The sequence below is a fragment of the Ascidia mentula genome, chromosome 4, assembly GCF_947561715.1.
Source record: "Ascidia mentula chromosome 4, kaAscMent1.1, whole genome shotgun sequence".
Lineage (NCBI taxonomy): Eukaryota > Metazoa > Chordata > Ascidiacea > Phlebobranchia > Ascidiidae > Ascidia > Ascidia mentula.
This window is the reverse complement of record NC_138569.1, coordinates 5,306,639-5,318,889: the sequence shown is the minus strand read 5'-3', so window position 1 is coordinate 5,318,889 and position 12,251 is coordinate 5,306,639. Positions and strand designations below refer to the sequence as shown.

At 40.9% G+C, this 12,251-nt stretch overlaps 1 protein-coding gene across 1 annotated transcript; it reads right to left on the bottom strand.

The window, feature by feature from the left end:
* Positions 1-300: 300 nt before the first annotated feature.
* LOC145897859 (sushi, von Willebrand factor type A, EGF and pentraxin domain-containing protein 1-like) lies at positions 301-8,829 on the bottom strand. The gene is made up of 25 exons (XM_082986312.1): positions 8,772-8,829; positions 8,590-8,700; positions 8,178-8,360; positions 7,750-7,944; positions 7,398-7,577; positions 7,148-7,252; positions 6,721-6,891; positions 5,729-5,908; positions 5,415-5,591; positions 5,152-5,331; positions 4,839-5,015; positions 4,576-4,755; positions 4,263-4,439; positions 4,000-4,179; positions 3,687-3,863; positions 3,424-3,603; positions 3,110-3,286; positions 2,847-3,026; positions 2,534-2,710; positions 1,941-2,120; positions 1,705-1,881; positions 1,390-1,540; positions 1,013-1,185; positions 625-817; positions 301-490 (listed from the first exon to the last, which is right to left on the bottom strand). The coding sequence occupies exons 1-25, from the start codon at positions 8,827-8,829 to the stop codon at positions 301-303; spliced, it is 4,209 nt and encodes a 1,402-aa protein (XP_082842438.1).
* Positions 8,830-12,251: the final 3,422 nt, after the last annotated feature.

The window sequence follows — 12,251 nt, the reverse complement described above, 5'->3', positions numbered from 1 at the left end:
ATAAGAACATTTTACAGGACATTAAAAGAAGTCAAACATAGAACCAACATTAACAGAACATAATAACGTGTTCACTATTTTTGATGTTTTTTGAAGAACGTTTATAGGATACAATGGCCGTTGGGTTATATGTACAGAATGTCATGTAACACTTTATCGACAAAAGAAAGTGTAATTTTTTTTACTACAAAAATATTGCTTGTAATCAAGGGTGTTTAAGACGTGACTTCAATCCTGTTGAGCATTGTCTCAATGGTTTACAGGTATGGCAAGACTGCAATCGTAAAGTCGAAGCAGACTCTACTTGCATGAACAACAAAATACATTTCCTTTCAACAAACATCTTCCATTGACTTCTAAACCTGGGCATCCACCCACGTTGGAAAACGAGGCTTGTCCGTAGTTTACGTTGTGAGTCCAACACACTCTCTTACCAAGAAAGTTGTTGTCGTTTCCAATTTGAACCCAGTTGGCATCGGGCTGCGAGTCCCTGACAACAAAATGAAGTGAAGACGTTGAATAAGTTTTACTTCACAAATATGAACGATCGATGCTTTGTGTATATTAAATTAAATTAAATGCCAATCCTCCTTAACCCCAAAAATATTCAAGCATAATTCTTACAATATTGGGACCCATTTGTCCCCTTGCAAAACTCCAGTAAGCAGTGGAACTCCGTTGGGGCATATCTCGTCCGAAGTGCACAGATCTCGTCCTGGTTGCGCCTGACAGAAGCTACGAGCATTACCCCAAGTCAGCCATTCTGGATCCATTGTGAAGTGGTAAATGTTGTATGAGTATGGCTGGGGAAGGGTGGCTGCAAAATCAGATTTCATTTACAAATTTGCAGTGAATTTAAAGTGTAAATAGTGACTGCAGGAGTCAGCCTGTGCAAGTCGGTGACCGACGAATCTGCTTGTACGAATCAATATATATTATATACCTGGAACTTCAAAAGGAGTTAAATTTAGGCCAGACAATTGGAATGTTTTATAAAGCGGTTCAAACCTACCAGGGTTTGAACTGTCACAACACACTATATAGCCCTTTGGCACACAAGGATCGCCTGCGGATGTGAATCGGCAAGTTCCAGTTATAGTTCCCCACGTTGGTATTCCGAACCGTTCTATGTGCTTGAAACACTCCTTAGCGGTGCTGATTCCAACCCAATCGTTGTAGGTGTCCCTTGCAAAGAACGGCGTAAATTGACAAACGAAAAATACACTGGGTCTACCGCAATATTAACGGACCAGGTCCAAAATAGTTTACCATGGCTTTACAGAAAAGTCACTCAAGATTTCAAACGTGACCATTGAAGTTTACTTGTTGATGTGCAGCGTGAAAAAGGGCTCCTGCACGATATGATCTGCAATGTTTCCAAAAATTCACCTCATTGGAGCCCACTCATCTCCGTCTACAGGCTGAATTGCGGTCAATGAACCGTCTGTGCAGAATTCGTCGTAGGTGCAAAGGTCTTTTCCAAGTTCTAAGCAATAGGAGCGCGCGGAATCCCAGGTCAAGTACTCTCCGCCCAGGTTAACTGGAACAAACTCAACTTTATCAGGGGGAAGCACAGGAAAAGATTACAGTTTTTTCCACGTCGTCATTTGCAAATCCAAGAATCCGAATCGTTTAAAAGAAACGCAACACAAACAGTGCCAATCATGACAAATGTAGACCTACTCCTTGTAGGGTCAAGTTCACCTGCGTTGCAGTAAGGAAAGTTTCCCACATCCCAAGCGCCATTTTCATCACAGGAGGTCGAAGACGGTCCCACCAGCACCCCGTTATCACAATGAAAAGTAACAGTGGTGTCCGCGGTGATCACGTCTGGTCCCGTTGCATTAACAAATGGAGCCAAGCACGGCAGGGGATCACAGACTAATGCAAAATGTGGGATATAAAAATGTGCAATTTTACTCTGAATTTTGCATACTAACTTCGTGAACAAGTTCCGGGATCGTCGCTCGACCAGTCATTGTACATGCAAGTGTTGGACAAAGGAGCATTCAGATGATAGTTGGCATCACACATATAGTTAACTGTGGTGCCATGTGTGTGTGTGGTTCCACTGGGCATGTTTCCCCCATTGCTTGGCACAGTCGGCAAATTTTCACAATCTTCAAAATAAAAACTTTAAATTTAATAGTCTGTTCTCCTGGCACATTAAAAACGTAACTTTATTAACGCCTGTTATCCAACAAGGCTGCCTTGATGAATTAAATAAACATTAAATTACTATATGCCTGGCAGCAACAGAAACATTATTTCAAAAACGTTTGTTGCTTTCTTTCTGCAAATCAATTCAATTTACTTTGGCCGTTGCAATCTAAACAACGAAGCTTAAGGAAAATTTGGGTAATGTTTGAAAAAAACAACTATAAGATATAGCCACAAAATATAACTACACGGTACTACATTCGATACAAACATAGACAAAAATACGAATTAAAAAATATCGTTGGAAGGTCAACAGATTAAAAAAAATACTTGACGTAAACGGATATTAAGTTTTACATACAAAATATTCTACCTATGTAACATGTTGGAAAAGTGCTCCATACGCCGTATTCGTCGCATTGAACCATAGTAGATCCTTCAAGAATTCCTTGTGAACAACTTAATGTAATTGTTTGTCCAGTTAGTTGGGGGTCATTCGGCGTTATTGGATTCAAATTTGGGTCCAAGGGCGAAGGCAAAGGATCACAAACTGTAGAAAAACTTGTGATAAACGCTTAACAAATTAATATATCAACAAATTGTTATACTATGCAGCCTATTTTAAGATTTAAGTCATCTCACATTGTATTTATTAACTTTAATTTTCGAATAAAAAGAAGTCTTACTTCTGGTGCAAGTTGGGGCGGTGTCGGTTGACCAATCGTTGAACGTACATGTGTTGGAATTATCTCCATCCAGGTAGTAGCTGGCGTCACATGCATATCTGACAGTGGTTCCATGTGCATGGGTTGTTCCACTAGGAGCGTTTCTTCCGTTTGCTATGATTTGTGGCAGGTCAATGCAATCTATAAAAGGTATTTATCGCGAACATTTTTCGAGGGAGTCCGAGAACTGTTTGGAAATGAGGTTTTCAAACGAGATATTCTACCTATGTAACATGTTGGAAAAGTGCTCCATACGCCGTATTCGTCGCATTGAACCATAGTAGATCCTTCAAGAATTCCTTGTGAACAACTTAATGTAATTGTTTGTCCAGTTAGTTGGGGGTCATTCGGCGTTGGTGGATTCAAGTTTGGGTCCAAGGGCGAAGGCAAAGGATCACAAACTGTAGAAAAATGTGTGATAAACGCTTAACAAATTAAACATATCAACAAATTGTTATACCATGCAGCCTATTTTAAGATTTAAGTCACCTTACATAGTATTTATTAACTTTACTTTTCGAATAAAAAGAAGTCTTACTTCTGGTGCAAGTTGGGGCGGTGTCGGTTGACCAATCGTTGAACGTACATGTGTTGGAATTATCTCCATCCAGGTAGTAGCTGGCGTCACATGCGTAGTTGACAGTGGTTCCATGTGCATGGGTTGTTCCACTAGGATCGTTTCCTCCGTTTGCTATGATTTGTGGCAGGTCAATGCAATCTATAAAAGGTATTTATCGCGAACATCTTTCAAGGGAGTCCGAGAACTGTTTGGAAATGAGGTTTTCAAACGAGATATTGTACCTATGTAACATGTTGGAAAAGGGTCCCATTCGCCGTTTCCGTCGCATTGAACCATAGTAGATCCTTCAAGAATTCCTTGTGAACAACTTAATGTAATTGTTTGTCCAGTTAGTTGGGGGTCATTCGGCGTTGGTGGATTCAAGTTTGGGTCCAAGGGCGAAGGCAAAGGATCACAAACTGTAGAAAAACTTGTGATAAACGCTTAACAAATTAATATATCAACAAATTGTTATACCATGCAGCCTATTTTAAGATTTAAGTCACCTTACATAGTATTTATTAACTTTACTTTTCGAATAAAAAGAAGTCTTACTTCTGGTGCAAGTTGGGGCGGTGTCGGTTGACCAATCGTTGAACGTACATGTGTTGGAATTATCTCCATCCAGGTAGTAGCTGGCGTCACATGCGTAGTTGACAGTGGTTCCATGTGCATGGGTTGTTCCACTAGGATCGTTTCCTCCGTTTGCTATGATTTGTGGCAGGTCAATGCAATCTATAAAAGGTATTTATCGCGAACATCTTTCAAGGGAGTCCGAGAACTGTTTGGAAATGAGGTTTTCAAACGAGATATTGTACCTATGTAACATGTTGGAAAAGGGTCCCATTCGCCGTTTCCGTCGCATTGAACCATAGTAGATCCTTCAAGAATTCCTTGTGAACAACTTAATGTAATTGTTTGTCCAGTTAGTTGGGGGTCATTCGGCGTTGGTGGATTCAAGTTTGGGTCCAAGGGCGAAGGCAAAGGATCACAAACTGTAGAAAAACTTGTGATAAACGCTTAACAAATTAATATATCAACAAATTGTTATACTATGCAGCCTATTTTAAGATTTAAGTCACCTCACATTGTATTTATTAACTTTAATTTTCGAATAAAAAGAAGTCTTACTTCTGGTGCAAGTTGGGGCGGTGTCGGTTGACCAATCGTTGAACGTACATGTGTTGGAATTATCTCCATCCAGGTAGTAGCTGGCGTCACATGCGTAGTTGACAGTGGTTCCATGTGCATGGGTTGTTCCACTAGGATCGTTTCCTCCGTTTGCTATGATTTGTGGCAGGTCAATGCAATCTATAAAAGGTATTTATCGCGAACATCTTTCAAGGGAGTCCGAGAACTGTTTGGAAATGAGGTTTTCAAACGAGATATTGTACCTATGTAACATGTTGGAAAAGGGTCCCATTCGCCGTTTCCGTCGCATTGAACCATAGTAGATCCTTCAAGAATTCCTTGTGAACAACTTAATGTAATTGTTTGTCCAGTTAGTTGGGGGTCATTCGGCGTTATTGGATTCAAATTTGGGTCCAAGGGCGAAGGCAAAGGATCACAAACTGTAGAAAAACTTGTGATAAACGCTTAACAAATTAATATATCAACAAATTGTTATACTATGCAGCCTATTTTAAGATTTAAGTCATCTCACATTGTATATATTAACTTTACTTTTCGAATAAAAAGAAGTCTTACTTCTGGTGCAAGTTGGGGCGGTGTCGGTTGACCAATCGTTGAACGTACATGTGTTGGAATTATCTCCATCCAGGTCGTAGTTGGCGTCACATGCATATCTGACAGTGGTTCCATGTGCATGTGTTGTTCCACTAGGATCGTTTCCTCCGTTTGCTATGATTTGTGGCAGGTCAATGCAATCTATAAAAGATATTTATCGCGAACATTTTTCGAGGGAGTCCGAGAACTGTTTGGAAATGAGGTTTTCAAACGATATATTGTACCTATGTAACATGTTGGAAAAGGGTCCCATTCGCCGTTTCCGTCGCATTGAACCATATTAGATCCTTCAAGAATTCCTTGTGAACAACTTAATGTAATTGTTTGTCCAGTTAGTTGGGGGTCATTCGGCGTTGGTGGATTCAAGTTTGGGTCCAAAGGCGAAGGCAAAGGATCACAAACTGTAGAAAAATGTGTGATAAACGCTTAACAAATTAAACATATCAACAAATTGTTATACTATGCAGCCTATTTACAGATTTAAGTCACCTTACATTGTATTTATTAACTTTACTTTTCGAATAAAAAGAAGTCTTACTTCTGGTGCAAGTTGGGGCGGTGTCGGTTGACCAATCGTTGAACGTGCATGTGTTGGAATTATCTCCATCCAGGTCGTAGTTGGCGTCACATGCGTAGTTGACAGTGGTTCCATGTGAATGGGTTGTTCCACTAGGATCGTTTCCTCCGTTTGCTATGATTTGTGGCAGGTCAATGCAATCTATAAAAGGTATTTATCGCGAACATTTTTCGAGTGAGTCCGAGAACTGTTTGGAAATGAGGTTTTTAAACGAGATATTGTACCTATGTAACATGTTGGAAAAGGGTCCCATTCGCCGTTTCCGTCGCATTGAACCATATTAGATCCTTGAAGAATTCCTTGTGAACAACTTAATGTAATTGTTTGTCCAGTTAGTTGGGGGTCATTCAGCGTTGGTGGATTCAAGTTTGGGTCCAAGGGGGGCAAAGGATCACAAACTGTAGAAAAAACTTGTGATAAACGCTTGACAAAATAAACATATCAACAAATTGTTATACCATGCAGCTTATTTTAAGATTTAAGTCACCTTACATTGTGTTTATTAACTTTACTTTTCGAATAAAAAGAAGTCTTACTTCTGGTGCAAGTTGGGGCGGTGTCGGTTGACCATTCGTTGAACGTACAGGTGTTGGAATCATCTCCATCCTGGTGGTATTTGGCGTCACATGTATAGTTGACAGTGGTTCCATGTGCATGGGTTGTTCCACTAGGATTGTTTTCTCCGTTTGCTATGATTTGTGGCAGGTTTGTGCAATCTACACAGAATGTATTTATCGCAAACATCTTTCAAGGGAGTCCTTAAAATGTTTAGCCGTTTCATGATACTTGAGGCAGATTTTGGCAACCTGCGCATATAGCATATTTATGTGTGAGGTGCAGAACGATGAACTGCTTTGACGCATCAGTGAAATTTTGTGAGTGGTGACGTTCTGACGATCGACGTCTAAACCATTGTAGCTGGACCAGTGTAAAAAGTAAATTTTAAAGCTTACTAATATCACATTGTGGTGCGTCGTAGAACCACGTGTTGTCTCCCAGACACGTGTTGCTGTCCGCGCCCAACAGTATACCGACAGAACATGAGTAACTCACAGTGTCGCCGCCGCGGAATGGACTGGAACCATTTACCACAACGTATTCGTTGGTTGGCGCTGCGGAGCAACCTAACAATACAAGCAAGAGGTCAGTTGAACAAAAGTTAAGTGAGTGGGGACTCTGAGTTTTAAATTATTAAAATTTAAATCAACGTTTATTATATTGATAGAAGGCACAGTACGTCATATGACTACAATTTTGGCAATATCTTTACCCACGTCTAGTTTAAACTAATTATGGGTCGTTTCTTGAATCTGCAACGTAGAGGAAATTAATTTACGTGTATACGCACAAAACAACAGTATTGTATAGCCGATAACTTACTTCCACAGAATCCACAAGTCATTCGGCAATCCTCAACAGCAAAATTACAAACATTTCGTTGGACGTAAATTTGACATGTTTCGGTCGCGACAATGTCTATGCAATCTACAACAAACAAACGTGGTTTTAACGTTTTACTTTAGCTAAAAAAAAACCTTAGTTAAAATTACTAGTTACATACTAATATTCAAAGCTTTTATTCTCGCTGTCTTGCATCTGCAGCAGTGCTTTTTTGTTTGCTATTACTTACCTGGAACACATAACGGTGCCGCATTAGACCACGCCCCATTAGTACACAAGTTGGTTTCGGGTCCTGTGAGTTGATGGTAATCGTTGCACCCGTAATTCACACTCTCTCCATTCGCATACCTCCGATTGGTCGGGTTCACGCCATCCGAAGGTATCATGGGCGGCGCATCACAAGAACCGCCTGCAATACATTGAACCGGTAATCATAGTCCATCATCATGGTGCGCAAAAAGGTCACAATATTTGCGCATGAAAATAAGGCTTATTCAATGGGTAAGGACCTTGCCGAAATAATAAAGAAAATGTTGGAATACAGTTTGTTCAGAATCCACTTACTGGAAAACCAGGCTTACTTGAGTCGCATGATGGTAAATTCCCGCTCGTCAACGACCAGGCAAGGTTTCCTGTTGGTCCTGAACATGTGCTCTCAGATTGACCAACGATATTCGCGCTGGGATCGCTGCACTCATATCGAATAGTCGATCCATTGGTCAAGGGTGGAGTGGAAACAATAGTTAATTCGCTTGAAGTTGGAACTGTTGGGCACACTAAATAATATTAAGCAGCGTTTATTTCATTCTTACACCAAATCAGAAAACCACACAATATCCGAAAACAGTGTGCAACTGGATATGTCTCAAAATATAGCACAGAATTTACAAAAAATTATTGGTCTAAACAGCTATTAGAAGCAACAAATTCATCTGATTATCAACTAACTGCAATGTATTAGCCTTAATTTGACTACATAGCCTCAACCGAAACAAAAACCAACCCTTACATTGCTCGCAGTATGGGGCGACATTCGAAGTCCACGTTTGGTTAGATTGGCAAGTGTTGTCGGCGACACCAACTGGAGTGTAGCCAGTATTGCAGTGATATGTTACCACGACACCCACAGTATGTGTGACTCCAGCTGGTTGATTGAAACCATTTGCGGCGATCAGGGGCAGTGGAGGACACACTGCGAACAGTTACGTTTGCGTTAGCTTAATATTTAAGATAGTTTTCCACCAAAGGCAAATTATTTTTCGGTATTTTTAAAATACACAACTTGCACCAATTAACAAAATACATTGTTTTGTTTCTCAAGAATGTTTTTTGCGATATGCGCTTGTAACAGTGCGGAATGGGTAATGCCAAACTTCAATTGTTTTAAGAAATGATTTGAAAACGCCGAATATAACACTTACAGGCGCATAATTCCGGTTGGCAAGTACGGGCGCAGTTCGATAGCACGCTGTTGCACAAATTTGCGTTTTTGTAAACTAGACATATAGCCTCTGTCCATAAGTCTGTACACTCTGAGAAAAATAAATATTGATGAGCATATTTCAATACACAAATTTGTGCAAACCAAATCTTGAACTTATACCTTGACAAATCCCGCGACCGAAAATCGTTAGGAAAACGAGAAGAAACTTTTCCTTCATAATATTCTGTAACATTAAAACTGCAATAAAAAAATAAATCGGTTTCTTCTTTGCGTAATTTGCATACAGTAAATCTTTAATATGACAATAATTATTACAAATGCGTCCATACAAAAACGGTGCTATTATAATAGTAAATTTAATTTTCACAATTGCTGTTATCCATTATCCTTCCGCCAAACCCCACACACCTATACTAAAACAACACCAGTTCTGTATTCGTCCTGGTGGTCGTTGCAACTGAACGGAGGTCCCAAGCATCTGAGTTATAACAAGCGCTGATCTACGCTTCGTTGAAAAACACCGCAGCTCACTTCTAAGAGCAACAATGGGGGTGATGCACGTTTCCTGTGTTACCGGTTTAGGTTTTTATCTGGTATAAACCATTGTCAATTGTTTTGTTGAGCAATATGCAATGTACTGTAGTGTCTTTGCTCGTGGTTAACAAAATGACTGCCGTTAAGGTGCTTCCTGGCGTGTGTAAATATTAACGCCGTGAAATGCTCAAACGTGGTAACCGCCTAAAAGAGATCTAGCCTACCTTTAGATATATTGAAATATTCCAATCCACTCACAAATTTTGTTTCCACTGAGTTACTCACATCGTGGGAATTCGGCGCAATTGAAGCGAGGTTTGGGTGGTGAACGGGTGCTGGTATCTCATGAACATTTAAACTTGCTGAAGGTTGTTCCATAATGCCCGGTGCATAGATCCGATCCACATGCAGTCGTCTCTATGAGATTCAGACACGACATGATGATGCTGGCAGTAAAAAACATTGGTGAATATCTGGGGGAGAAATACGATAAATACGCATTTCTACGATAAGTTGGAAGGATGCCTGAAAAGATAATCACCCGGCGAACTCACGCCCATGGGCTAAGCAGGCCAGACGCTCTACCAATTGAGCTACAAAACTCAGCGGTCGAACGGAGGTATATTGTAAGTAGCCAAGATACACTGGTGCGCAAGCGATAACTTGCCGGTAACCCTTTACCAATATGTTTAGTATTTCTACCACTATAATCAGGTTACACACGAACTTAAAACGTTGGACTGAGTTTTCCGGTCAGTTCATGCAAACTCTATGACGTGTTTATCACGAACAGCTTTTGAAGGAGTCCGTAAACTGTTTGGCAATGAGTTTTGTACACGGGATATTCTACCTGTGTTACATGTTGGCACAGAACCCCATACGCCGTCTCCGTCGCATCAAAACGTACTCGGCCCTTCAAGAATTCCTTGCGAACAATTAAATGTGACGTTTTCACGCGTAAGGTGTGGGTTATTGAGCATGGATGGAAAAAAGATCCAAGCATTGCAAAGCATTACAACTATTATACTGATGGAAAGTTATGCATTTCACAAACGCCGTATTACTCTGTTCTTCCGCGCAAAACCCTACACCTTAAAACGACATCAGTTCTGTATTCGTCTTGGTGGTCGTTGAAACTGAACGGAGGTCCGGAGTATCTGAGATAATAACAAGCGCCGATTTAAGCTTCGTTGAAAAACTCTACAGCTCACTCCCAAGAGCAACAATGGGGGTGATGCACGTTTCCTGTGTTACCGGTTTTGGTATTGATGTGTTAACCATAGCTAAATGTTTTGTTGAACAATATGCAATGTACTGTACTGCCTGCGCGTGGTTAACAAAATGGCCGCCGCAAGGCACTACCTGGCGTGTGTAAGTATTAACGCCGTGAAATGCTCCAGCATAGTAACCGCGTAAAAGAGTTGTAGTCTTAGTTTTAACATCTTTGGTTAGTTTGAAATATTCCAATCCATTTACAAATTTTGTTTCCACTGAGTTACTCACATCGTGGGAATTCGGCGCAATTTAAGCGAGGGTGGGTTGGTGGATGGGTGCTGGTATCTCATGAAGATTTAAACTTGCTGAAGGTTGTTCCATAATGCCCGGTGCATAGATCCGATCCGCATGCAGTCGTCTCTATGAGATTCAGACACGACATGATGATGCTGGCAGTAATAAACATTGGTGAATATCTGGGGAGAAATACGATAAATACGCATTTCTACGATAAGTTGGAAGGATGCCTGAAAAGATAATCACCCGGCGAACTCACGCCCATGGGCTAAGCAGGCCAGACGCACTACTAATTGAGCTACAAAACTTAGCGGTCGAACGGAGGTATATTGTAAGTAGCCAAGATACACTGGTGCGCAAGCGATAACTTGCCGGTAACCCTTTACCAATATGTTTAGTATTTCTACCACTAAAATCAGGTGACACACGAACTTAAAACGTTAGACTGAGTTTTCCGATCAGTTCATGCAAACTCTATAACGTGTTTATCACGAACAGCTTTTGAAGGAGTCCGTAAACTATTTGGCAATGAGTTTTGTACACGGGATATTCTACCTGTGTTACATGTTGGCACAGAACCCCCATACGCCGTCTCCGTCGCATTAACACGTACTCGGCCCTTCAGGAATTCCTTGCGAACAATTAAATGTGACGTTTTCACGCGTAAGGTGTGGGTTATTGAGCATGGATGGAAAAAAGATCCAAGCATTGCAAACCATTACAACTATTATACTGATGGAAAGTTATGCATTTTACAAACGCCGTATTACTCTGTTCTTCCGCGCAAAACCCTACACCTTAAAACGACATCAGTTCTGTATTCGTCTTGGTGTTCGTTGAAACTGAAAGGAGGTCCGGAGTATCTGAGATAATAACAAGCGCCGATTTAAACTTCGTTGAAAAACTCTACAGCTCACTCCCAACAGCAACAATGGGGGTGATGCACGTTTCCTGTGTTACCGGTTTTGATGTGTTAACCATAGCTAATTGTTTTATTGAACAATATGCAATATATTGTACTGACTTTGCGCCTGGATAACAAAATGGCCGCCGCAAGGCGCTACCTGGCGTGTGTGAGTATTTACCCTTGAAATGCTCCAGCATAGTAACCGCATAAAAGAGATGCAGTCTTAGTTTTACATCTTTGGGTATATTGAAATATCCCAATCCATTTACAAATTTTGTTTCCACTGAGTTACTCACATCGTGGGAATTCGGCGCAATTGAAACGAGGATGGGGTGGTGGATGGGTACTGGTATCTCATGAAGATTTAAACTTGCTAAGGGTTGTTCCATAATGCCCGGTGCATAGATCCGATCCACATGCAGTCGTCTCTATGAGATTCAGACACGACATGACGATGCTGGCAGTAATAAACATTGGTGAATATCTGGGGAGAAATACGATAAATACGCATTTCTGCGATAAGTTGGAAGGATGCCTGAAAAGATAATCACCCGGCGAACTCACGTCCATGGGATAAGCAGTCCAGACGCTCTACCAATTGAGCTACAAAACTCAGCGGTCGAACGGAGGTATATTGTAAGTAGCCAAGATACACTGGTGCGCAAGCGATAACTTGCCGGTAACCC

Excerpts from the sequence above, each read along its gene's own strand:
- LOC145897859 (XM_082986312.1), bottom strand. The coding sequence starts at position 8,829 with ATGAAGGAAAAGTTTCTTCTCGTTTTCCTAACGATTTTCGGTCGCGGG. Across the intron at positions 4,440-4,575 it reads CGCCCCAACTTGCACCAGAA|TTTGTGATCCTTTGCCTTCG; the intron begins GTAAGACTTCTT and ends GTTTTTCTACAG. Across the intron at positions 3,864-3,999 it reads CGCCCCAACTTGCACCAGAA|TTTGTGATCCTTTGCCTTCG; the intron begins GTAAGACTTCTT and ends GTTTTTCTACAG.